At 40.9% G+C, this 27,416-nt stretch overlaps 1 protein-coding gene across 4 annotated transcripts in view; it reads left to right on the top strand.

Annotated features, from left to right (window-relative positions):
- The window catches only part of FAM114A1 (family with sequence similarity 114 member A1), a 73,689-nt gene that overhangs the window by 35,278 nt on the left and 10,995 nt on the right, over nt 1-27,416 (top strand). For 3 of the 4 annotated variants that reach the window (XM_074950117.1, XM_074950115.1, XM_074950118.1), the window contains 8 exons: nt 3,053-3,175; nt 3,344-3,450; nt 5,755-5,889; nt 8,391-8,543; nt 11,341-11,464; nt 21,328-21,413; nt 22,935-23,096; nt 26,878-27,017. In XM_074950117.1, the coding sequence (XP_074806218.1) occupies nt 3,053-3,175; nt 3,344-3,450; nt 5,755-5,889; nt 8,391-8,543; nt 11,341-11,464; nt 21,328-21,413; nt 22,935-23,096; nt 26,878-27,017 (1,030 nt within the window). The remainder of the gene's footprint in view (nt 1-3,052; nt 3,176-3,343; nt 3,451-5,754; nt 5,890-8,390; nt 8,544-11,340; nt 11,465-21,327; nt 21,414-22,934; nt 23,097-26,877; nt 27,018-27,416) is intronic. The other variant, XM_074950116.1, reaches the window with a different exon arrangement.

The raw sequence follows: 27,416 nt of genomic DNA, 5'->3' as shown, positions 1-27,416 counted from the left end.
TTTGATTTGTTTTCTATATTGATTTTTCACATCACAGCTTTTTAACTCATGACAACTTAGCTGATGGCAGAGAAGCATAAGTGTGCAGAAGTATCGTTAATACCTCCTTATACATACTTAGGCTCCAAATCCGCAGGATATATGCAAAAGGATTTTCAGAAGCTCTCAGCATTGTCCTAACCCTGGTCCCGTTGACTCCAGTAGGAGCAGAGTTTGGCAAACACTGCATGCTTTTGAAAGAACAACCTTTACCTAAGCCTGCCTTGAGGTTGTAAATAGTCCCATTGACTTCAATGGGACCGCCTACCAAATACCGTCCTAAATGGTAGTGTAATGCTTGTTTTTCTGCCACCTTATCCAACCAGAGCTTCTCCTATCCAAAGGTCAAATGTCCAGGTAACATGTACAATGAAAGCTGGTTAGTATTGTTGGGAACACTGGGGCATGGCCACTAGGTAACTCGGGGGGATAAAAGACTACGAGTGTCAATGAAGCCCCCTTGCACTAGGCCCAAGTGTCCTTGGCCCCCCCTCCTGCCTGGAGGCACTCGCAGCAGCTATGCGTACTAGGCCCAAGTGTCCTTGGACCCCCCGCCTGGAGGCACTCGCAGCAGTTATGCTGAGGATCTGCAACAATATGTTGCAGAGTCAGACTGCCTGAAACTAAACAAGGCCAAACAGGGAAAATATAAAAAAAACAATGCTAAATAAAGCAGCTTTATGTATAGTTTAACAAATAATACAAAAAACAAGGAAACTAGCTGGTAACTGGATTGGCTGGCTATATGGATACTTAGGGCAGCTTGCTATTAAATAAGTATGCTAAAAAAAAATGTATAAAAGCCTGTGTAACTTCCTGCTCTGTGTGCAGGATTTGAGATTCTATTCTCCCTGTACCTTTTTGCAGCTGCAAATAAAAACTTTTCTGCTTCTCCACCCCGTTGTGATTATTGGGTGACGCACACCGGGTAACGAACCCCCGCTGTTGTTTTGCCTCTCGGCACTGGGTGCTGGCAACAGCATTATGGGGGAAGATGATTTGAAGGTTAAAATTAGAGCCACAAGATAACCCAGGAGAGTGGGATGATTGATTGTTTAGAGAGCAAAGGTTCATAAGGGAAAGCCCTGCATCTGTGTTCAGAGCCTAGTCCTGTAAGGTCCTGAGCATCCTCAACTCTCCTTTGTATCACCTCTCAGGGCTTTTAGGGAAAGTGTTCCTAAAATGCCAATCCAAGTAACACACTTGAGAACAAATCCAATAGCCCCAAAAATGTTGGGGAAAAAAGATGAATTGCATGAATTGTATTCTTTGAGGGTATCAGAAGGCAGGTGGGCAAGGGAGACCCAGTGGATACAGTGTACTTGGACTTTCAGAAAGCCTTTGACAAGGTCCCACACCAAAAGCTCTTAAAGTAAGCAATCAAGGGTTAAGAGGAAAGTATATGGTTAAAAGATAGGAAACAAAGGGTAGGAATAAATGGATAGTTTTCACAGTGGAGAGAGGTAAATAGCAGGGTCCCCCCAGGATCTATACTGGCACCTGTGCCATTCAACATATTCATTAATGATCTGGAAAAGGGGGTAAACAGTGAGGTGGGAAAGTTTACAGACAATACTAAATTGCTCAAGATAGTTAAGTCCAAAATTCACTGCAAAGAGTTACAGAGGAATCTCCCAAAAGTGGGTGACTGGGCAACAAAATGGCAGATAAACTTCAATGTTGATAAGTGCAAAGTAATGCACACTGGAAAAAATAATCCCAATGATACATACAAAATGATGGGGTATAAATTAAGTGTTTTCCCTCAAAAAGGAGATCTTTGAGTCACTGTGGATAGTTTGATGAAAACATCTGCTCAGAGTGCAGCAGCAGTCAAAAAAGCTAACAATGTTAGGAACCATAAAGAACAGGATAGATAATAAGACAGAAAATATCGTAATGCCACTGTGTAAATCTTTCATATGCTCACACCTTGAATACTGCATGCAGTTTTGGTCACCTCATCTCAGAAAGATAATTAGAATTGGAAAAGATACAGAAAGGGCCAACAAAAATGATTGGGGTATGGTACAGCTTCCATATGAGGAGAGATTAAAAAGACGGGGACTTTTCAATGCAGAAAAGAGATGACTAAGGGGGGATATGATAGAGGTCTATAAAATCATGACTGGTGTGGAGAAAGTGAATAATGAAGTGTTATTTACCCCTTCACATAACTCAAGAACCAGGGGTCAACCAATGAAATTAATAGGCAGCAAGTTTAAAACAAGCACAAGGAAGTACTTCTTCACACAACGAACAGTCAATCTGTGGAACTCATTGCCAGGGGATATAGTAAAGGCCAAGACTATTAACAGAGTTCAAAAAAGAACTGGATAAGTTCCTGGTGGATGGGTCTGTCAATGGGTATTAGCCAAGATGGTTAGGGATACAACCCCATACACCAGGTGTCCCTAAACCTCTGATAGCCAGAAACTGGGACTGGATGACAGTGGATATATCACTCAATAACTGTCCTGTTCTGGTCATTCCACTTGCCACTGTCGGAAGACAGGATACTGGGCTAGATGGACCATTGGTCTGACCCAGTATGGCCATCCATTCTTATGAAACATCTGAATTCCACTTAAGCTCCAGCCCTGGGAGGCACAGAGCACCCTCAATTCCCATATCAATTCATCAGAGCTGAAGGCACTCAGTACTGTGAAAGATTGGGCACTACATTTACCTCTCTCTCTCTCTCTCACAGTAACAAGATTTACAATGATCTATATCCTGTATCATTTGTATTGTATTTCAGTTTCATCATTTCTGCTCAATTAACATACAGGACACGAGTTTGAAATGTGTTAATATAACTAGTGAGTAAATGAAGGTCTAGCTGGCTTTTCTGACCTAGAAAATAAGTTAAGCAGATGTAGTAGGCTTCATATTTTGTGATTTTCACCTAATTCTTAATTAATGTATTTACTAAGCATTAAATATTATGCCTTGTTAGTAGTAATAAGAGTGTTTCCAAATCACAGACACATGCATAATTGCATTTAAACAGGTCATGGATTAACTGCAGTAAAGGAAAAAGCAGGGGCCACTCTAAGAATTCATAATGCGAGTTCAACATCTTCAGAAGGCGCACAACCTGCCACAACTGAGAGCGAAACACCAGGGATCATCAGTAAGTAGCTTATTAGTCCAAGTTGAACGGAACTTTCTGACAAATTGTCAAATGTATACAATTTAGGAAATACAAAGATTTTGGTGACAGAATCCAGTTCATTGTGATTTGTTGAAGATAACACAGTGTTGAAGATGCATTGTGCCTGGCTCTTTTTCATTTTATTAGATTCCAACGATGTCCCAGACCAGAGCTCTGTTGGGGTTTCACCCTCTTCTCCTTCATCTGGATCTCGTGGGATGCTGTCAACAATCACTAATGCTGTCCAGAACACAGTGAGTAACTCAAATGTGTCTTGTCTTCTCAAGTTCTCCTTCGTGCCCTCTAATTGCAAGTCATATTTGAAGACGAGGGTTTGGGAGTTGTGTGACTGAAAAACAGTGTTTGAACCACAGATCTACAATGACACTTTTATGCAAAAATAATTAGCTCAATATAAAATTTCAAGTAGATCAAAGAAAGTAACCAGTTTAGGCTACACCTACACTGCGAGCTAGGGGTGTGATTCCCAGCTTGCCTGCACATACTCATGCTAGCTCGATGAGAGCTAGTGCACCTATAAACAGTAGCGTAGCTGTAGTAGAACGGGCAGTAACAGCAGAGGCTCGGCTTAGCAATGCTGAGACATACCCATGAAGTTTGTATTCAGCCTGGTTTTGAACCATGCCACTGCATCTTGCTGCCCATGCTACTATGGCTCCACTACTGTTTATACTCGCGCTGGCTCTCATTGAGCTAGCGCGAGTATGTGTATGTGAGCTGGGAATCACATAGCTAGCTCAAAGTGTAGACATGGCCTTTGAGTGAACATTTGGGACTAGACTTAGTTTTAAAAAAATTCTGGCAGCTGCACTGTGTATGTCTATGCAAAGCCTTGGGAGTCAGGTGGAGGTGTGGTGCTCTCATGTGATTTTTATTAAAATCAAGTCCTTCGTGATTAACTTTGAGAGGAGGGTTTCTGATATTTTCCTGGCAAATAAAACAAAACAATCCTACATTTGCTTGGTTCAAGACTTTTACTAAATGATTCCTTTTCTTCTCTACCCTGGCCTCCACTCTTTGCCTAGTCTCACATCTGAAACTGTTTCTTTGACACTGCTCTCTGGATATCTTGGTGCCATCTCAAACTCAACATGGCAAAATTTGAGCTATCTATTCATCTTTCCTCCCTTATCCATTATTACTATTGTTCTCTCCATATTCCTTGTCATCCAGGCTCAAAACCTAAGCATTGCGTTTCACTCTCTTCTTCCCTCTCCTCCCCTGTATCCCCGCTTTTGCCTAATCCTGTTGCTTCTTCCATTTTACCATCTCCAGTATCCATCCACATCTTGCCTTGTTCCTTTCAGTGTGTATAAAATGCTACCACTACAGTCATTTCCCTTTGAACTCTTTTGCATGGTGCTCTAACATGGGATTGCAGAAAATTGCAGGCAGCATCTAGGGAGCATGGGTGGCAGGGTTTCCCTTATGAAAAACTGGTGAGGGTGATGTTCCATTACAATGACTGTCCAGCTCATTCGAAGCATAGCTTTGCTCTAATGTCAAGGATTCTGGAAACCTGGGAAGACTTCCATTGACCACTCCTTGAGGGCTGCAATGAGAGTCACAGAGTCAGTGAGGTTGTAGCTACCCACGATTTGCTGGTGGTGGGTTTGGGTGAGACTGCCTGAGCTCTGTGGGGAGACCAGTCTGCATGTGGGAGAATTAGGAGGGTGAGCTGGAAAGTGAGAGCTGTCCACGTGGGTGGTGAAGGCCATCATATCAAGGTAACAAACGGTATCAAGAAGAAAAAGAAGAGTTCAGGTTCCTCATGGTAATGTAGTGACTCCTGCCTGTTGTTGAAGAAAGTTTCCTTCAGTGTTCTAATATGGAGAACAAAGGCAGTCTTGACTGCTGAGACCTCTGTAAAGTTTTCCATGTTCAGCTCCTCATTTGAGAAGCTGCCAAACATAGAGTCTAGGCTAAAGACAGAACAGTTAGCCAGTGTAGGTTCTTCTTCCATGTAGCTGAACCAATGAGAGAGGTGGATAAAGCTGATGAGAGGACAGAGGATCAATGGTTTTATGTGAGAGAATCTCCCATGTAGCAGTTCTTTGCAGCTGTCAAATGAAAAAAAAAAATCAGTTCCACGAGTAAGGTGAGCTCCTCTCATAAGGGTCCTTAACTTCAGAGGAACCTTTTGTACCTAAGATGTGCACTGACCCACTGCATGTTGTTACAGGAAAAGATGAGTCATCCATGTATACAAAGCAAATATGGCTTTATTTTCTGATTATTATTATTTAATTTATTAAGAGAATTGCTATTGGGCATATTTCTTATTGACATCAAGCTATGAAATATCATTCAAAATAAGTTAATTATAAAACCTTTGTATAGTACTTTTTCTCCAGGAACATGGATTCAAAGCAAAGTGAGATGATTGATGAAGTCATAAATCCTATTATTAGTAAGGGTGGAGAAACTTTAGGAAATTAAAAATTCAAAGTCCGCATCAGCAGTATCAATGTTTTTTACAATTTCTTATTAACTTAAAGTGTAAAGAAAATAACCACACTGCATTGTTTTATGTGCAGGGAAAAAGTGTTTTGACTGGCGGTCTAGATGCTTTGGAATTTATCGGCAAGAAAACCATGAATGTCCTGGCAGAAAGTGATCCTGGATTTAAGAGAACCAAAATACTGATGGAAAGAACAGTTTCCTTATCTCAGGTTAGACTGCTTCAAACCTGTTTTGTTAGTGCAGTTGCAGATTACTGAGCCAGAATTTCATTCACATCAGTAGTAGGGTTAATTTAGGATAGTTAAATCTATGCAAATAAAAATTATGCATTGTGTCAGCTCCGCTTTGTTCTCTGCAGGACTGCAAAGTAACGTATTTTGTAAAATCAGCACTTGCATATAAGCAAGGATGTACAATTACTGATTTTCATAAGATACTGTGTCAGGTGATAAACACTGTACTCTGGATGAGTGATCAAATGTTTTCATAATAGTTATAAATCTTGCATTCACACCAATACATACATAGTTGTAGTGGTTTCCTGGGGAATGAGTAATAGTGGAATGTAACATTCATTTTATTGGGAAAAAAATTAAAGCAGTAAAAAATTATTACTTTTATTCTTTTAAATTAATGCTGTCATCTAGGGAAACAGCATACTCAACAGCAATGCACCATGCCCTCACCATATGAGTCAAAGACACATGATTTGTTTCTTCAAAGATTCAGAGACCTTGTAACAGTATAATCTGAATATAATCATTGCAAGTACCAGTTACTTTAGCTCTCCAGGTACAGATGTTCAGTAACTGCTTACTACTTTTGCTAACTGCAATAGAATTTCATCAGTAAACAGTGTATGTGTGTGTATTAATAAACACAGACCTAGGTAGCATAAAATCTCTAGTGTATGTAGTAAGGTTAAGGGAAATCCTATAGCAGTAGACATTAAAAGGAAGCCTTTATATTACCACAGTATTTTCCTGTTTGTAGAATGTAATATTGCAGTGAGATATTTTTCTCTCAGTAAAATGTTTCATTTTTAACATCTACCACTTTAAGCAGAAACAGAATGATACTGTTAGAGCAGATCAAAAGCAAACTAATTCGTACTAAGCAAATTACATAATTATACACTTTACCTATATCTACTTGAGCAGTGCTCCAAATGGCCATTACTGTTAAACAAGAAATATGTATAGCCATAAAATACTACAGCCCCAATACTGCAGTTGAAGTTTCTAAGTGGATCTGATTGCAAGATCACCGCTTAGTTTTGGGTAATGTGTTTCTTGTAAAGCATTCCAAGGCACTTCACAATCTAATATTGCAACTCTGGTAATAAAGGGGACTCTCTCAAGTAGTGTAGACTCAATATTTGATCTGACTGAAAATTTCTGATCTGAAGAAAGTCATCTAAATTGTAAGAACCAATTTTTCAAACGCTGGACTACAGCTGCGTCTGCAAAAAATAAACATCTACATGAAGCCAGCTAATTGCATGAGCAGGTATATGTTAATACATTCAGTTAAGTGATGGCATGTCCATCCTATTCTGGACTGCACTTAAGCAGATACTTAAAGTTAAGCATGTGCTTAAGTGTGGTCCTGAACTGGGGCCTAAATAGGCAAGGGAGAAAGGAAGTGTTAAATGGAGGTTATAAGAGGTGGGGAAATGTGGGAGAGAAAGGTAAAGTGATTGCCTAGGTTCACACGGAAAGTTGTAGAATAACTGAACCCAGTTCTCCTGAGTCCCAGTCCACTGCTTCCTTTTAATCTAATTTGTGCATGCAAAATTTAAGTATGAAGAATTGTGTATGCAGTATTGAAAATGGGGCTCATTTGAAAATCCGACCCAATATACTTCGTATGTCTAATGAATACTTGAATGCCATGTCATACCAAATTGAAATAGGAAATAGTGCAAACATGGTAGAGCTAGATATTTCATTCTTGTGCAGAGGAACAGGAGAAGGCCAAAGTGCCACATAAGCGTTAAATGTCAAAATAGGCTTAAGTGGTGCATAGGCTTTGGATAGGTTGAAATTTAACTCATAAATACAGTGGAAAATGTGTACAAAAGGCCATTTCTTCTTACACAACCTTCTGTATTAAGAGAGCACTCCATAATATCTCCGAGTGTATGGAGTACAGTTTTGATCCTCTTTTATTACAAAAGCCTACCTTCATTAAGCAAATGATCTTTGTGGGTCCAAAGGTCATTTACGGCAGGTTTCACTATATATTGAAAATACTTCATGTGGGTAGGAACCCTGGAAACAGCATTCTGCAGAGATTGTGTTCTATGTATACGTACCATAGGACCTGTATCAGATGAATCACTAGATGAAGTAAAGACTTTTTAATTTTTCTTCCCTTGCAAATGATAGCTAAATTTATAAGGTATTACCTGTAGCCGACACTGCATTTGAGGATATGAGCAATGTTATTTGTTGTTGGTTTTTAAAGACAGTTAATAATTACCATAGAGAAAACCACATATAGAACGCTACTTAAATATTTTATTAGAGAGGTTTTTCAAAAAAATTATGAGGGATATCTGAGGCTGACTAAAATTTCAGCTCTGCAGGTGTGATATCGTCCCAAATTTTATTATTATTGCCTAGAAGAGATGAGGCTGAGAGTAATAAAAACTGCCAAATCTGCAGTGCAGTCAGTAAATTAACAGGAATGATGTATATTTTTTCAGCTGTTGCGAGAAGCGAAAGAGAAAGAGAAGCAGAGATTGGCCCAGCAAGTTACAGTTGAAAGGACAGTACATTATGGGCTGCTTTTTGATGAGTTTCAAGGTTTGTCCCATCTTGAAGCTCTGGAAATTCTGTCAAATGAAAGTGAAGCCAAGGTACAGTATACAAGCTGCATAAATAACAAACACAATGTTTAGTGAAATACTTTTTGTAAGCATTAATCTCCTCATACAAGTCCCATTAAAGTCAATAAGAGTTTTTTCATTGACTTCAGTGGGCTTTGATTTGGTCCCAAGGGTCAATCCCTTATATCATGAAGTCAGTGAGCGTTTTCCCAGTGACTTCAGGAGGACCAGGATTTAGCACAAAGAAGCAAGAAAATCTGCTATTGAAAGTTCTAGTTGTTAAGACATTATGTGTTCTGCATTTTTAAACCTGTTACACGGTGCTAATGCCCTTTCAAGCTTTATCAGAAGACTCAAGTGTAATGTTTTTATTAAAGGTGTTACCATTTATATTCAGGAACCTTGCACCAACTACACCAAGCAATTAATAAAATATAATGCATTCTAGATTATTTATTTAACTTCTAAATATTCTTTATTGCATTGTGTTATTATCCTGTTGTTGACCAACCCAAGATATAAATAGAGATGTAAGCAGTCTCTGTGGCTAGGTTTACACAGCAATGTAACCTAGGGTAATTGGGACTTGAGTCAGCTGACCCACATCAGGGAAACCTGGGCTTGAGCATCTACATTGCATTTTAACCCTAGGTTAAGAATTTTCTGACCCGTGCTCAAACCTAGGACTCTAATATCCACACTGCAGTGCACTGACCCAAGTCAAAAGTAACCATATTCCAGAGTGCCTAGTGCCCCCCACCAATGTCAACATTCTAGCCCTAGGAACACGGTGAACTGTGGGAAAACTCTACTGCCCACTCTGTTTCCTAACAGTGGTGGTGCTGTTGATGGGACTTGTGCCCATAGTTGGCCCTCCTCAAGGAGCATATGAGTGCATAAACTGCAAAGGGTATTACTCCATTGTTATGCAGGCACTAGTGGACCCCAGAGGCAGATTTATGAATGTCAGTGTGGGCTATAAAGGAACAGTTAATGATGCCAGAGTGTTTTGCTGCTCTCGAGTCTAGATTCATGGACAGGCTGGGACACTGTTCCTACCAAATGACATTGATATAAGTGGTGTTACTGTCCCCACTGTTGTTATGGGGGAACCTGCGTACCCTCTTTTGCCTTGGCTTATGAAACCATACCCTGATTTCAGAGGCCCAGGCAAAAAAAAGTTTAATTACACTCTAAGCAGGTGTAGAATGATTGTTGAATGTGCTTTTGCCAGATTAATATCCTGTTGGAGGTGTTTACAAACCCATTAGATGCCAGTGTAATTACTGCTGTCTGTGTTACTGTGGCTTGCTGTGCTCTTCACAACCTTTGTGAAGCCAGAAGTGAGCCATTTCCCTCTAAAAGGACCTATGACAGCAAGGGGACACTGGATTGGTATGCTCAGCCAGAAAGTGAAGCTAGCGTGGCGGGAGCTGATTGCACCCGAGCAGCGGAAGTAAGGGGTACTTTGTGTGCTCACATTACAGATTTGCATGGCCCAATGGGAGAGGGAGAATAGTACCTGTAGGAATGTGCTTTGAGGGGAGGGGAAAACTGGCTCATTTTTGGTGAGGGGGCAGTGTTTGGGAGGGGGTGGTCTTGATTGCCATGCAATGTAAGTCAAAATGACATGATAAAAAATAAATTCGTTGTGGTTGATAGTGTGCTTGTGCAAACTGCAGATCACTCACCCTGCAGAAGGAACACTCCGAGGGGGTCATACACTGTACCAGAGTCACCACCCCTGTCTAAAGTCTTCTGACCCTGGCCCAGCTGAAGACTGGTGCAGAAGCAGCCTCCAGTGTTCAGCTTTTTTAAAAGGGTCTCACTTCAGCCTCCTGTTTTTCTTGCACAAATAATTGCAGGCCCATTTCAATAATACTTTTGACACCTAATGTCCCTGTAGTTGTAGCATTGCACCTATTTCTAGGTGTAGAATTGTAAATACAAAAATCACAGTCAGATCCTATAAAAACAAAGAAACAAGTAAAAACACCTTCACATTCATCATAGCCCAAACTTAGCTTGAGTCCATGTAAATTCAAGTTAACCAGAGCTCAGACTTCTTTATAATGAAATGAGGTTCATCTCTTGTAAGCAAGAGTGTTCAGTGCTTGGGTATCAACTGCAGATCAAGCAGCCTACATGCAGGGGAAAACTGACAGCAGTTTGGGGACTTTGGAAGGATATTCCTAGTTGAAGAAGAAAACAGACTGGTGAGTGTCCACGAAAGACAGCCTATGCGAATTTGCTGGGACTAAGGCGGCTTGTGAGGAGAGCAGACTACTAACAGTCATTCCCTAGGTTCATAGCCTTAATTTTCAAAACTCTCAGTGGGCTAGAACCAGACTTTCTCCAGCACAATGATCTGCCATGACCACTGCATTCTTCAGAACAGTTGGACTGTCAGTAATGTGGATAAGCTCTGTGGGAGTAGGGAACAGGGCCACTACTCTGGAATTCCCTGCCACAGCTGTTCAGGCTGACAGGGAGTCTTCCCCTCTGCTCTTCCTACCCACTCTCTTCACCAGAGCCTTCCCAGAATAATTATAAGATGTTAAAGTAAATTGGTTTTAATCCAAAAAAGTGTGCTCAAATATCTTGTAAGGCTTGTGTAATATTTGTAAGAAATTCGGATACCAAGTGGATGAACACATAATTAATCCTTAGATAAGTTAGGTAGATAGATTAGATAAAGGACCTGATCTTCTAATGGGAGTTCTTGTCTACTGCTCAACACACCTTGGGGTCAGGAACAAAATTTGTAATTTCAGTAAAGAGAGGGGTGATTTGGGTTAGTAGTGATCACTGTCATTTCCTTTTTCAGATTCAGTCATTTTTAACATCACTTAATGGAGAGGAATTGGAAACTGTGAAAAATGACTTAATTGCTATTAAAGAGATCTTCATTCCAAAGGACTCAAATAATGAAGAGGATCAAGAAAAAAAAGGTAATTAAAAAAATACTGGCATATCCCAGGTGAGACCTGTTAAATCTATGTTTAATTAAAAAAAAACTTTAATCCAAACTAGCATGCTTTAATTAATTGAGAGTTGACAGCAGACAGACAATTTGGAGTGCATTTCTCTATAATACCCTAACATTCTTCAAAAGAAGTAAATACAATGGAGACTAGGGAAGCTTGGATCGTTAGATGTTCATTTCAAACTCAATTGATTCACATTCTGGTTTATAGACTCTACTTGTAAAATTGTGCATGCACCACAGGCTAGAAGTTTAGGGGAGTTCAGCAATGATTTTGTACCATAATGGCTGTATCCAGTACACAGTGGGTGAGATCCTTACCCCTGCTGCAGCAACTTTACACCAGATAAAAGGGCTGGTGTGGCATAAAAGGGTCCTAAAAGCCCCAGTTCCTGCTGAGGGAGGATTCCCCTCACACAGGCACTGTTGAAGAAAGCCATAGGGCTGCCTCCAAGGCTTCTCTTTGCAAGTCCTGACTTAGGAGGTGTGCTGGGGGGCAGCCAGGGCATGTTACAGGCCAGGCTGCAGTATACAGCACTGAGGGGATTCCAGACCATGCTGTGGTTGAGAGGGCAGCCTAGGGAGGTTTCCATAGAGAGACCCTTAGGGCTGCCTATGTTATGCCAGGGGCCTCTGCAGCCTCTGAAACAGGACAGAATCAGAAGGTTGAATAGGTAGCTTAAAGCCACCGTAGTCCCCTCTCCTCCTGGGGTGTACACTCTGAATTGATCTCTTGAAATCAATGGAAATGGACTCTATCCTCAGTAACTTAGAAGACCATGTTTTACATATAAGGGTCTTCTCCGAATCTCAGGGATGCAGGCCTATACGACCTTACATTTTGCAAAATACTGAGAGATGTGTGACCAAGAATCTGAAATTAAGAATCACTGAAATAAAACCTTATTTAAAAGAAGTGTCTAGAGATATTTCATTGTTGACACTACCTGGGGCAGCAGCAACTTCTATTCTGTTCTACTCTACATATTTCCCTCATCACTGTAGTCTCCTAGCACCTTCCAATAGTTTATTAAGCAAAAAGGGACTAACATCTGTCTCATGTGGTTTGTTCTTTCATCCTCTCCTCAAGGGAAAGCTGTGTGTGCAGTAAAGTGTTTTAGTTTGGTATGGTTTTTTTTTAATGTAAACACTGCTTTGAGTTTGTACTAGAGAGAGCACGTCAAAGAAATATGGCTTGCATTTGGAGTGGAAAGTGGTGAGGTCCGTGATGGTCCTTAATGCCTGAAGAATTCATTCCACAGCCTCTCAACGGCCCCCAAGAATGCTCTGTCTCCAGCACACATGAGCTTTACCCTTAAGGTGGAAAGTTCCCTTGTGCCTGAGGAGGGGAGTTGTCAACCAATGTCTTCATTCTCAAGCTCTAAGCAATCTTTTAGATATGCTAAGCCTAAGCCATATAGCTCCTTGAAGATAAAGACTGAAGCAAAAAGCATTGCAGATTTTGCTTTGCAAAAGCAAATCAGTAGGAAGACCAAAATACATCCTCCCTTGTGACAGAGGAAATAATAACCACAGACAAGTTCAATGCAGCTTGGAGCGAGAGAATGGTCTTCAGAAAGTGCAACAGTTATTTTAGGCTGCAGTAGGATCAACTACTGTTCAAGATGACTCATTTCCTTTAACCACAATAAGTGCACATTGGGCAACATTCACCCCGGTGCAGAAAGCCAGGCAATTCCTATGCACCAAAGGCAGTATAATACAGTATGTTGTGTATCCCTTTGTGATCAGCTCCTTAGTGGTGGACAGGATTTGCCCTCTCCTTCTGCACAGAGGCAAGTGTCACCTATACTGCATAAGCAGCAATCCGACAAGGGAACTTTCATATCTTGTACACATCTCATGATGTCTGTCCACAGATATTTACAAACAATTAAGGGGACGATGTCAACTTGCATTTTTTTTAATACGAGAGGCTAAAGGAGACTATAAAAATATTAAATATTTAAATGTTTAATATCTGGCCATACACAGAATTACTAAAGGAGATGGAAAGAGAAATCTGGCCTTTGAGAAATGGAGAGGAGACCCATTTTCTTTTCAGATATTTGTAACATGCTTACAGGCAGCTGTGTTGAATCTCTTGAGGACAAAGTTGCCAGCTATTTGGTTTATATATCCCAGTGTTTTGCTGCTCAGCTAGAAAACTTTCATATAGATGAACTAGATTTTTTGCTACAACTCAGTCTCCTGAGGGCTGAAATACTTTAGTCTAACCCTAGTTGTGCTCAATATGAGGGTAACTAAATGAAGTTAATGGCCTGTGATATACTGGACATAAGACTAATGATCCCTTCTGGCCTTAAACTCTATGAAACGATGAACAAGATAAACCCTTGTGGGAAAGTCCTATATAATTTAAGAGGGATGAAATCAATAGGGTTCTGTAGAAATTACTCTAAAATCTAATAGAAATTCACAGAGCATCTAATCCTTTCTATGGGCTTGCTCCAGAGCCCACTGAGCTGAGAGGGAGTCTTTCCACAGACTTCAGTGAGCTTTGGAGCAGGCCTTAAAGACTTTTTTTTTTAACTATTGTGACAAAGCTCTGTCCTTGCCTCCATGGGTCCTGCGTTTCCTGGTGGATTTCGCTAGCCTCAGAGGCTCACTGTGACCCTCCACGTAACCCTTCTTTCTCTAGAGACAAGGGTCAGTCTACTGAGCCATTTTCCTCATAAGCCAGCAAGGGAGGTGAGGAGAAGTTATCCTTCCTTGCACAATCTCTGTTGTCTCCCAATCTCAGTGATTAATCAGAATCAGGGGGCAAAGCGGGGGGAGCCCTCTACTCCGGGCTCCAGCCCAGGGACCCTAATAGTATCAGCTATGGTAGCTGACCTTTTAGAAACATGACATGTACAATTCCCTGGGCTACTTCCCCCACAGCAGCCCTCACTTCCTCAAGCTCCACTTCACCCTTACCTCAGGGCCTTCTTTCTTGTGCCTGATATGGTGTGTACTACTCAGCCTCTCCAACAGCGCAACTTCCTCCCACAACTCCTGACATGCACACCCACCTGACTGACTGGGAGGCTTTTAACTAGTTTCAGCCAGCCCCTGATTGGCTTCAGGTGTCCCAATCAACCTAGCATTTTCCCTGCCCTCTGGAAAGTTCTTAATTGGCCCCAGGTGTCTTAATTGACCTGGAACAGCTGCCATTTCACTTATCCTGGTACCAGGGATTTGTTTAGCCTGGAGCTAATATAGCCATCTGGCCTTGCCCCATCACACTATCCTATAGAATTATATACAGTAGTAAGGATATAATTTTGTATTACATTTTATAGGATGGTTTGAAAACTATGGAAAAATGATAATTTTCTATAGGACCTTTCCATGAGGGTTGGGCTGGCATCTCTGTGGTGAGGACACCCACATGAGACACTTGAGTTTCAGTGCTTGCTGCTGCCTTTCCCTTGTGATTGGCCACGCAAGGAGCATTGCAAAGACACTGTGCACATCTCCTTACATTGCCCTGCAACGTCCTCACTAGACAACATCTTTGAGGGTGCCTAAGAGAATCCTACTTATCTTTTCTCAGCCAGACTGAAATGTGGGATCTTCAGGAAGGGTGTAAAAACTAGGATAATGGGAGAAGGGGTTTCCCGTGACCCTTGGGAGGCCTGTGTGACAGGAACACCAAGCCATTCCCTGAATTTAACACATGCATTCCCAAGTGTCTTTATTGAGTGCAGCCAATGCATAAAGGCCCCATAAAACTTAAAGAATTCAGTTAATAGGCCCATAAAGGGCAATAATCTGTCATTTTAAAATGAATATGATATCCAGCATCTTTAAATTTAATTCTGTTAATGATGTAAATGTTTGTTCCCCCGACAGAGCACAGTTTTATTAACTGTTGCAGGTTTCTAATTCAGACAGCCTTCGTTTGCCAACGGCTATATAATTTAAGCTACGTTTCTATTCTCCACTTACTGTGGTTCATGTTTCTGATCCTATTTACAAAACCAAATGTAGCTTTCCAGGTTGCACTGAGGTGTGTCCTTCCCAGAGCAGATTCTTGGTCTTTTTTCTTTTTTTCTTTGATTTATTTACCTAAAATGATTTGTTTAGGGCCCTTCTGCGTATTGCCATGATATAGTCCTTATCTACATTGGGGAAAATGCGGTGTGCTTAGTACTATTTAACATGTTTTTCAATACCACTGAGCACCTCGTGTGAACAAAGACAGTGCTGTTTAATTATGAGTTAGCTGGTCATGGTCAAACCCAGGGCATGTCTTCACTGCAAATAAGAGGTGTGTTCTTAACTTGAGTTAGATAACTCAGGTTAAAATCCCAGCAAAGACAAGGTAGTTATAGTTTTATCATTAGTTAGCAAGTAGAGTTAAACCACAATTCCCCTATTGTCTTTAACTCAACTCACTAACTTGTGACTAACTAAACTCACTAACTAAAACTACAACTGCTTTGTCGTCAGTGGGATTTTAATTAGAACCTTTTTTCTCCCCAGTGAAGACATTGTCCTAGACAAGATGTTTTTGATCATGTTAAGTTCTGTCTAGGTGCTCAGCAGTACCTAAAAACATGTTAAGTGACATCATGTTGGCTAACTGTCTTGCTAAAGACACCGTGTTTTCCCATTGTAGACAAGGTAATTTTGTAGACAACAGTATTTTATAGCGCTACGGTATCATTTGGCTGTGCTCTACATATACAAAAGATAAGAGATTTAGCTGGAAGAAAAATACTTCCTTACCTTCAAATAAACTCTCTTGAGGGTTTGTTTCTTTGCTGTAACCTTGAGGATCCATCCTGGACCATTTCTCACCTTCTGCTGCTGCTCCAAGGATGTTACTAGAGTTTTTCAGCTGCAGTTATCTCTGTGGAGACAGCACAAGAGAAAGATATAGGAAGATCTCTGGAGGGCACTTTTGGGAAAGCTCATTTGCATAAATCTCATTCTTGGCAACTTTGGGATTGGGTGTGTAGCCTGTTTCCATGCCATCTTTAGGATCAGTCAGACAGGTACAATCAGCATCCACAGGCGTAAGGGGAAAGGGCACTTCTTGCTTCCAGAGGGCCAAATGTGTTTTTGCAGTAGTTTTCTGTTTCCTTTCAAACTGTGTTAATATTCATGCCCAACGAAAGATGAGGATACCTGAAAAGTGGCTGTACTTAATTCTTAAAGCTACGTTAATATCAGTGACTTCACATGTCACTACCTGACATTAAGGGACAAGGTAACTGAACTGGGTATCAAATTTTATATGCCACAAGTTATCAGAAGTTCTGGTACTTGTGCAATGTGTCAGTGAACAGCTTCTCTAGTTTCAGTAGGCTGCAAATAATGACACAGTTCAACATAGACTTTTAAAAATAAATGAAGTGAACATTGAAATAATAACCCTGAATACAAGAAAACTTGCTCAACACTGTCAAAAGATCAGCCATATTGGGTCAGACCAACGATCCATCCAGCCCAGCATCCTGTTTTCTGTTCATGCTCTCTGAAGCATCTGGCACTGGCCATTGTCAGAACAGGGCAATTTCAAGTGATTCATCTCCTGTCTTTCAGTCCCAGCTTCTGGCAGTTGGAGGTTTAGGGACTCCTGGAGCATAGGGTTGCATCCCTGACCATCTTGGTTAGTAGCGACTGATGGACCTATTCTCCATGAACTTGTCAAATTCTTTTTTGAACCCAGTTACACTTCTGGCCTTCAGAACATCCCAAGGCAACGAGTTCCACAGATTGACTGTGTGCTGTGAAGAAGTACTTTCCTGTGTTTGTTTTAAACCTGCTGCCTATTAATTTCTTCAGGTGACCCCTAGTTCTTGTGTTTTGTGAAAGGGTAAATAAGACTTCCCTATTCACTTTCTCCACATCATTCATGGTTGTACTGACCTCTGTCATATCTTCTCTTTATTCATCTCTTTTCTAAGCTGAACATTCCCAGTCTTTGTAATCTCTTCTCTTATGGAAGCTGTTCCATACCGTTAATCGTTTTTGTTGCCATATCTTTTCCATTTCTAATTTCATCTTTTATGAGATGGGGCAATCAGAACTGCACACCGTATTCAAGGTGTGCGCATACCATGGATTAATATAGGGCGTTATGATATTTCTGTTTTATTGTCTATTCTTTTCCCAGTGGTTCTTAACATTACTAGCTTTTCTGACTGCCGCTGCACATTGAGTGGATGGTGTCAGAGAATTATCCATGATGATTCCAAGATTTCTTTCTTGAGTGGTAACAGCTAATTTAGACCCCATCATTTTGTATGTCCATTACTTTGCATTTATCAACATTGAATTTTATCTGCCTTTTTGTTGCCCAGTCACCCAGTTTTGTAAAATCCCTTTGTAATTCTTTGCAGTCAGCTTTGGACTTAACTTTGACTAACTTTGCATTATCTACAAATTTTCCCACCTCCCTGTTCACCCCTTTTCCAGATCATTAATGAACATGTTGAGCAGCACTGGTCCCAGTTCAGATCTTTAGGGGGGATCCTGCCATTTACCTCTCTCCATTATGAAAACTGACCATTTATTTCTATGCATTGTTTTCTAGCTTTTAATCAATTACTGATCCATAAGAGGATCTTCCCCTTCTTATTCCATGACTGCTTAGTGTGCTTAAGAGCCTTTGGTGAGGGACCTGGTCAAAGGCTTTGTGAAAGCCCAAGTCACTGTATTGTTTGGCTCACCCTTGTCCACATGTTTGTTGACACTCTCAAAGAATTGTAATAGATTGGTGAGACGTGATTTCCCTTTACAAAAGCTGTGTTGACTCCTCCACAAGATATTGTTTTTATGTGTCTGATAATTCTGTTCTTTACTATAGTTTCAACCAATTTGATAGATACTGAAGTGAGGTTTACCGGCCTGTAAAAGCCAAGGTCACCATTGGAGTCTTTTATAAAATCAGCATTATGTTAGCTATCCTCCAGTCATCTGGTACAGAGGCTTATTTAAGCGATAGGTTACATACCTTAGTAAATAATTCTGAAATTTCATATTTGAATCTCTTCAAAAATTCTTAGGTGAATACCACCTTGTTCTGGTGATTTATTACTGTTAAATTTATCAGTTAATTCCAAAACCTCCTCAACCTGGGACAGTTCCTCAGATTTGTCACCTAAAAAGAATGGCTCAGATGTGGGGATCTCCTCCACATCCTCTGCCATGAAGATCGATGCAAAGAATTTAGTTAGCATCTCCATGACAGCCTTGTCTTCCTTGAGTGCTCTTTTAGCAACTCGCTCGCTTAGTGGCACAACTGATTGTTTGGCAGGATTCCTGCTTCTGATGTACTTAAAAACAATGTTGCTTTTGTTTTTCTCTCTTTAGCTAATGGCGCCTCAAAGTCTGTCTTGTCCTGCCTAATTATACTTTTACACTTGACTTGCCAGAGTTTGTGCTCCTTTCTATTTTCCTCACTAAGATTTGACTTCCAATTTTTTAAGGATGCTTTTTCACCTCTAACAGCCTCTTTTACTCTGCTGTTTACCATTGGGGAATTTTTGTGGCTCTTCCTTTTTTTTTTTTTCTTTTTTTTTTGGCATATACATTTTGTTTGAGCCTAAACTAGTCTCATTGTTGACCTGGTGGGATCACCTCTAAGCGAGACAGGATAGTTCAGTCTCTAGGCCAGGTCAGTTAAAGAGTTGGTGTTATCAATTATTCATATTTACTTATATGGCACTGAGATGCGTGTGGTTCTTTACACGTAAGGAGATGGGTTCCTGCCTCAAACAGATTATAATGTCAGGTTCTGCCAGCTTTACTCATGCTGAGTAGTACCTTATTTTGTAAATCATCCTATCAAAATCAGTTAAACTAATTGCAGAGTATGGTACGGTACTTCTGAAATGGAGTGGGGTTGGAATCACCCTGTGCAGAGGGTTAGCATAGCAATGTCTTAGTCCCATTAAACCCTATTTTGAGGAGGGTAAGGATGGAAAATGTATCCCTAGCTAATAAATGAATAGATAAAAATGGAGACAAAACAAATCTTGATGTGCTTATCCGTAGCATGATCAGGGCTAGAAAGCTGTTTCTAACAGAACTGTGTTTAGTCATATTTCCCCAGAAGGGTGCTAATGTGGATTCCGACACATGGTAGATCCAACCAACCAAACTAAGATACTTTTAGGAGATTACATAGATAAAATGGTAGAATTGCATGGCAGAAATTGTCATCATGGAAAGCATTATCTGTGAAGCCAAAGATAAACTAAAAGATAGTAAAATATATGCATCTTGGGAAGCCCCACAGAAACAACACAATAGGCCCTGGGCAAACAGTGATTGTAGTTTGAGCTGTCACAGGCAAACAAAAGGAATCTATATGACCAAGATGGAGTTCAAGCACAGAGAATCTGTGGTTTACTCACAAACATTCTACAGTGAGAGAAAGTCCTGCCCCTTAGACCAGTGGTTCTCAAACTTTTTTTCATGGACCACTTGAAATTGCTGAGGGTCTCAGCAGACCACTTAATGATCTTGCCAAATGTTGTTTGTACCGTTAGCTAACTATTGTAAAGCACTTTGGACAAAAGAGCTATATTAAAAAAAACCTTAAAAATAATTAACTTTTTTTGTTCTACAAATAAAAGCACACAACTCATATTTTAATATCAGTTACCTTTCTAATGCAATGGATGTGTCCTCTCTCTCCCACCGTGGCAGCCCCCGAGTTGGGGCTGGTAAGGAGGGGTCTCTCTCTCTCTCCCCCGCTGCAGCAGTCCTTGAGCTGGGACTGAGAAGGAGGGGGGTCTGTCCCTCTCTCCCCCGCCACAGAAGCCACAGAGCTCAACCTGGGAAGGAGGGCCATCTCTCCCCGGCAGCCGCAGCCCTGGAGCTGGAGAAAGTCACCTCTTTCTCTGGCCACCGCAGCCCTGCACATTCCAAATTCCCCCCACCTCCTCTTCTCACTCCACTGCACCCTCCCACCTACCCTTATTTCCCCCCAAGGCCACCACCTCACCTTACATGTGTATCTTCTCCAGGGTCCAGGCAACCTAATTAGTGGAGCCACACCTGCGCAGCTCCACTGATTAGGTGGGTGGCCCTTCATTCTTTCATGTGTGGCCGCCCAGGCGCACACCTTAGAGGGAGCTATCCGTGGACCAGCTGAATGGAGCTCACGGACCACAGTTTGAGAACCTCTGCCATAGACTAAACCACAAAAATGAAAGTTTTGCTTAACCAGAGTTAAGGAAATTACCCTTTTTAGCTGTAGTCCCCACAGTGTGAAAGGAATTATTTTGGGGAAGTTTTGTGGTCTGTGTTATACAGGAGGTCAGACTAGATGATCACAGTGATCACGTCTGTCCTTGGAACCTATGAATAAGCAGGAAATACCCTTTACCTTATGTTCTCTGGTTATGCTGCTCTGTTGTGTATATATATTCTCATTTGAGAAAAGGGGCTTATCTGTTGGGGGTTGTATGTGTTCTTCCCTGGTGATTCTGCTGACCCGCTGCAATTCTGGGCAGATAAGCCACGACCTGTGACTTATACAGAATCATAGAAATGAAGGGCTGGAAGGGACTTCAAGAGGTCATCTAGTCCATCCTTCTATGCTGAGGCAGAACCAAATATACCTAGACCATCCCTTACAGGTGATTGTCTAACCTGTTCTTAAAAATATACACCTAGTTCTTGCCTCTGCTGTCTCCCTGTTTTCCTTTGATGGAACAAAGAGTGGAGACATGCACATTTTGTTAGACTAACCAATGCTGGTTCTATAGTGCTAGAAATATGTGGGGATATGATCTTTGATTTGATTTTTGGCTGCTACAACAAAAACAACACTCTCAGAAATAATCTTATTTCCTTTTGCAGCAGACATGGAAGAAGAGTTTGTTAGCATGCTTACTGAGCTACTGTTTGAATTGCACGTTGCTGCCACTCCTGACAAACTTAATAAGGTTGGTGCAAGTTACAGAACCTGCCTCCACTCCGTAGTATAAAGAAGAGCTAGTGGGCACTGCTCTGAAATTTGATGTAGAGCAGCATCTACGGTGGCAGATCAGAGCGCAAATGCTGGATGGCACAGAGATGTTAAATAGAGAGAGCTGTGGTAGAAGAGATTAGGTGAGTCAGACCAGAACCAGGGGGCCAGACTAGCTAGCTACTCTCTCACTGACAAGCCAGAATGATGGGCCGCACAAAAAAATCTCAAAGTGGGGAAAGCTTTAGTAGATAGATCTTTACATGAGGGTTTGGTTTGGTGTATTATGGTCCATCTACACAGACCGCAGCAGGTCTACAGACTCAGGGTAGCGGGGCTCGTGTTAGCACTGTCAAAATAGCTGTGTAGAGAGCGCATTGAAGTTGCAGCTTGGGCTCTGAAGCCCAACCCCCTCCAAAGGCTTCAGCGCCTGAACTCCAGCCTGGGATGCAACTTCATCCCCAGCACTGGCTACCCCACTATTTTGAGAGCACTATCACAAGTACCACTAGCCTCAGTCCATCAACCCAGGCTGGAAGGCTCGCTCCCATGGCCTGGGTAGATGTATCGTTAGGTACATCTACACCACAGTTGAAAACCCATGGTTGGCCCATGACAGTTGGCGTGGGCTTGGGCTAAGGGGCTGTTTAATTGCAATGTAGACATTCAGGCTCAGGCTGCACCCCGAGCTCTGAGACCGTCCCACCTCACAGGATCCTAGAACCTGGGCTTCGGCCAAAACCTAAACATCTACGTTGCAGTTAAACAGCGCCTTAGCCCGAGTCAGCTGGTATGGGCCAGCCCTGAGTTTTTAAACTGTGGTGTAGGTGTATCCTTACTGGCCAGCGACACAGTTCAGCATCAGAATTAAATTTATCATTGGTCATGTTCATTTTTCTGGGGGAGTATTCCAAACATTCTAAGCTTGAAACAAAATGTTATCACTTCTAATTAGACTTGGCATTTTTTAAAAAAGTGATAAATGCCACATTAATTGTCTGGAAAGACATCACTGATGCTGTTTCTGCTTTGATCCACTTATCGGCTTGGTACTAAGCAGTTCAAAATCCAGTCGCTTTCTTTCTAATTTCCTTTCTGAACTTGGACTTGTTTTAGCTTATTCAAAGAATTTGCTTATTTTTTCTTTCTTTATAAAAATTCTGCTTCACTTTTCCACTCAGATCTTAGTTTTCTTCTTCTTTTATTTCTTAGATACATCCTGCATAAAACTGAGGTTTTGGTAATCTTAGTCTTAATGATAGCTCTATATGCAGATTAAGGGCAGTATAATATAGTTCAGTATACGGCCATAGGTGAGCAATGCTTCAGTGGACAAAAAGATTTTCTCCTATGTACATGCCTGATGTAAATAAGAATTTTGAGTGGAACAGTAAAACTAGGTAAAGAAAAATGTATTGTTAACTTGTGTTTCAGCAACATTATTTGATCTTCCACACTTGAGTAATAGGAGTTTTTTTTTATGGGGTTTGTTTGGCAGGCTAGGAAAAAAGCTCATGACAAGCTGGAAGAAACCAACTTCTCCACATCACTAGACTTGGAAGAGAAGCCAGGGGAAAACAAACAGGAGGAACAAAAGACTGAACAAGGAGGAGGAGATGGTGGTGATAAAACAGAAGAAAAGAAAAATAAAACTGTGGAGGTAAAATAGTCCTAGAAGGAGAAATTTCATAAACAAAATCATAATCTCTTTGGTTGGATTCTCTAAACAACCAGCATTGGTGCTTCATCCTTATGTGTGGTACTGTTGTTTTTAATATCTCCAGGGGGAGAAGTTATTTAGTTTTATAAAGGAACTTAAAAGAGATTGTAATCAATAGCTATGAGCCCAATTCTGCAAACCTTACTTATATATGTATTTTTCACTATTAGATGATTGTTATGAGTAAATAATCAACAGGATCAGGCCCTCTGCCAATAGTAACTTTTTAAGCTTTAAAAAAATTAAAAGCCTCAAATATACCTTTTACACAAAAGATTAAATTCAGGGAGATGGGAAAATCCTATGGTGTTTTGTCTGTAGCAATGTGCCATATTTAAAGTAATGTCTCAGAATTTGGTAGTGGCTCTTAGTTCAGGTGTCAATAAATGAAAAAAAATATGATCAACTTATATTTAAAATTATGGATAAACAGATGGGCGAAGTAGCAATATTATTTACTAGTCAAACCAAAAGGTTATGATTTTTTTTTTATGAAAGGTCTTTCTTAATGCTAAATATACCCAGTGGTGCTATTGCCTTCTTTGGATATAGAAGAGTACCCAGAAGTCACCTACTACAGGAGAGGCCCAACAAAGAAAATAACAGAACGCCACTAGCTGTCACCTTCAGCCCCCAACTAAAACCTCTCCAAGATCTGCAACCTATCCTGAAAAATGATCCCTCACTCCCACAGATCTTGGGAGACAGACCAGTCCTCGCTTAGAGACAGCCCCCCAACCTGAAGCAAATACTCTCCAGCAACCACACAACAAAAACACTAACCTAGGAACCTATCCTTGCAACAAAGCCCGATGCCAAATCTGTCCACATATTTATTCAAGTGACACCATCATAGGACCTAATCACAGCCACTCCACTCGTGCACCTGCACATCAACCAATGTGATATATGCTGTCATGTGCTAGCAAAACCCCTCTGCCATGTACATTGGCCAGACCGCACAGTCTCTATGCAAAAGACTAAATGGACATAAATCTGACATCAGAAATCATAACATTCAAAAACCAGTAGGAGAACACTTCAACCTCTCTGGCCACTCAGTAAAAGACTTAAGGGTGGCAATTCTGCAAAAGAAAAGCTTCAAAAACAGACTCCAACGAGAAACTGCTGAGCTTGAATTAATGTGCAAAGTAGGTACCATTAACTTGGGTTTGAATAGAGACTGGGAGTGGCTGGGTCATTACACATATTGAATCTATTTCCACATGTTAAGTATCCTCACACCTTCTTGTCACCTGTCTAAATGGGCCATCTTGATTATCACTACAAAAGTTTTTTTTCTCCTGCTGATAATAGCTCATCTTAATTAATTGGCCTCTTACAGTTGTATGGCAAATTCCACCTTCTCTGTATGTATATATATATCTTCTTTCTATATGTTCTATTCAGTGCATCCGATGAAGTGGGCTGTAGCCCACGAAAGCTTATGCTCTAATAAATTTGTTAGTCTCTAAGGTGCTACAAGTATTCCTGGTTTTTTTGCAGATACAGACTAACATGGCTGCTACTCTGAAACCTGTTAACTGTGGTTAAATTTCTTAATTTAAGTTATGACAGTGTTAAATTGTGTTGTTTTTAATGATATCTAATAAAAAAAATCCATTATGTGCCCTTTAAAAAAATCAGATACTTTAAAATGTAGGAAACTGAGTTGTACTATGTATATTATAGATTATGTTATTGCAGATTTTCAGATACAGGTGAGTCGCATCATACATGCATTTAACTTACGTAAATTCAACTATACACACTTGACAAAAAAAAAAAGAAAAATAACAAGATACCGGTAAGTAGTGCGGGCAGTTCCGCCCACCATTCCACTCAATGAGCATATGCCCCGGAGTGAGCATGAGATGGGAGACGTGAATCTGCTGTTCCCTCAGTCGGTCTCAGTTCCTGCGTGCCTCTCATAGTGTGAGCATCTCACCACGCTGAGTGTGATTCTAGTGTTTAAAGATACTGTACGTATTTTTCGTACAACATGGCCCCTAAACGCAAGCCAACTACTTCATCTGGTGCTCAACTGAAGAAACAGCGATCTGTTCCAACGCTGAAGGAAAAACTGGCTGTGCTGGACTTATTGAGAGGCGGTACGTCAGTCTCCGACGTGGTGCATAAATATGGCTGCAACAAATCTAGCATCCATGCCATCAAGATTCGAGACAGAGAAATTCGTCAAGCCATGGCAGCAAGTGTTCCAATAGCTGCTAAGGTGACGAGCCAAGTGCATGATAAGACTTTAGTGAAAACTGAAAAGGCATTAAACTTATGGCTGGAAGACATGAACCATAAACTTGTGCCTACCAATGGTAACACATTGCAAGAAAAGGCTCTTAGCCTCTACGTGCTGTTCAAACCTCCTACCGAAGAGGGACAGCCTTCTGGTGAAAAGGAATTCAAAGCCAGCCAAGGTTGGCTTAACAGTTTTAGGAACCGCTTCAACCTCAAAAACGTGCAGACTACTGGTGAAGCTGCATCTGCCAATGAAGAGGCAGCAAAAGCCTACCTCGAACAATTAAAGAAAATCACAGAAGAAAAGGGCTATCTTCCGGAACCAGTTTTTAATGCTGGCGAGACTGGGCTCTTCTGGGAAAAAATGCCTAACCACACTTACACTTTGAAATCAGAAAGACAAGCCCAATTTCCTGAAGTGTTCCAAGCAACGAAACACTTGAATGATTTAATTTCTGTTTACGATCCCTCTATGGAATGAAGCCTCAAAATCACACATAGTATTATGGACGATTTGAGACCATATCAAGAAACATTTGAGCAGCTCAAGAGACAACAGCGACAGTTGCCGATTACTGTGTTTTTGAAGGAAAAACAACCAGCAGGAGATGAGCCTACGCAATCAACTTCTCGAGCTGAACCAGAGCCAACCACTTCATCTACGACTCGCTCTCCGTCACCCAAGCTCTCCGTCACCTCTGTCTCCTGGATCGACATCAAGCCCTGACAACCCCCTGTAATTACCTCCCTGTAATTAAAAATACAGTACTCTAAAATTATATTTTGCATATGTACTCTTTATTATATACTGTACACATGGTACATTTATATGTATTACTGTACAGGGTTGTATACACAAAACCATGTACAGTATACTGTACTTTATGGGCAATTTAAGGGATTTTCAAGGGTAATTTTGACTATACGCGATTTTAGCCTTACGCACTGACTTTAGAAACTAACCCCCGCGTAAGATGCGACTCCACTGTACTGCCAAACCACTGAGAATTGAGATTAGAAAGAGTTTTATGTAGTCACTTTGTTGCTAGCAAAATGAATTTTTTATCCAGAGTATAATTCATTTTCACTATGGAATTGTGCTTTGGAAGTGGCATGATCCTCTCAACTCCCTATGAAATCAATGTAAATTCCATGAGCGTTAAGGGCTCAATTTTAGCATCTATCAGGACCAGAACCAAAAACTCCACCATAGAAATTCCTGAGGCTCGATACTGCTCCCATTGAAATGAATGGCAGTTTTGCTTTTTCACTTCTCAGAGATAAGCAAGCATGAGGTCCTTACATTGGCATCTGTAGAGATCCCCTTTCCCTCAGGGATAAGTAACAGCTGATATTCCTTGGCTTTGCATGCACTGATATCCCCCAGTTTGTACTCTGCCCTAGTTTACAAAGCCTCTTTTTTAGTCTATAGAAATTATATTACTGTTTTTTTTTTGTTTCATTTAAGGAAGTCTACATGCTATCTATTGAAAGCCTTGCTGAGGTAACAGCTCGTTGTATCGAACAGCTTCATAAAGTAGCAGAGTTAATTCTTCATGGGCAAGAAGTGGAAAAGACAGCCCAGGACCAAGCAAAAGTTATGACAAAGTGAATATAATTTTTTTTATTTCTTATTTTTGTCACGAGTATGAGCTTGCTTAACATTCGCAGTTTTATTGAGTCCAGAGCTTTTGCAGACACCATAACACACCATCGATCAACAAACAGGACTGACTTTAGAGTTCCTGCCACTCTGTTTTCAAAAGCAATCAAATCACAGACTGCCTGTGATTTGCTGACATGTACATCAGATACATTTTTACAAAAAACACAACGGATGCACAAGCTGATGACTTTTTGTTGCTATATTAGTGATGAAATGTGCGCACACATTTTAGGTGCACTTTTCACCAGCACTACCACAGATAGTATACCAACATGCACAGAATTTGCTTTTGCACCCCACAATAGGGTCTCATCATTTGTACTCTGCCAAAAGGGCACAAA

The sequence above is a fragment of the Natator depressus genome, chromosome 4 (genome assembly GCF_965152275.1).
Source record: "Natator depressus isolate rNatDep1 chromosome 4, rNatDep2.hap1, whole genome shotgun sequence".
Lineage (NCBI taxonomy): Eukaryota > Metazoa > Chordata > Testudines > Cheloniidae > Natator > Natator depressus.
This window is presented reverse-complemented; position numbering and strand designations above follow the sequence as displayed.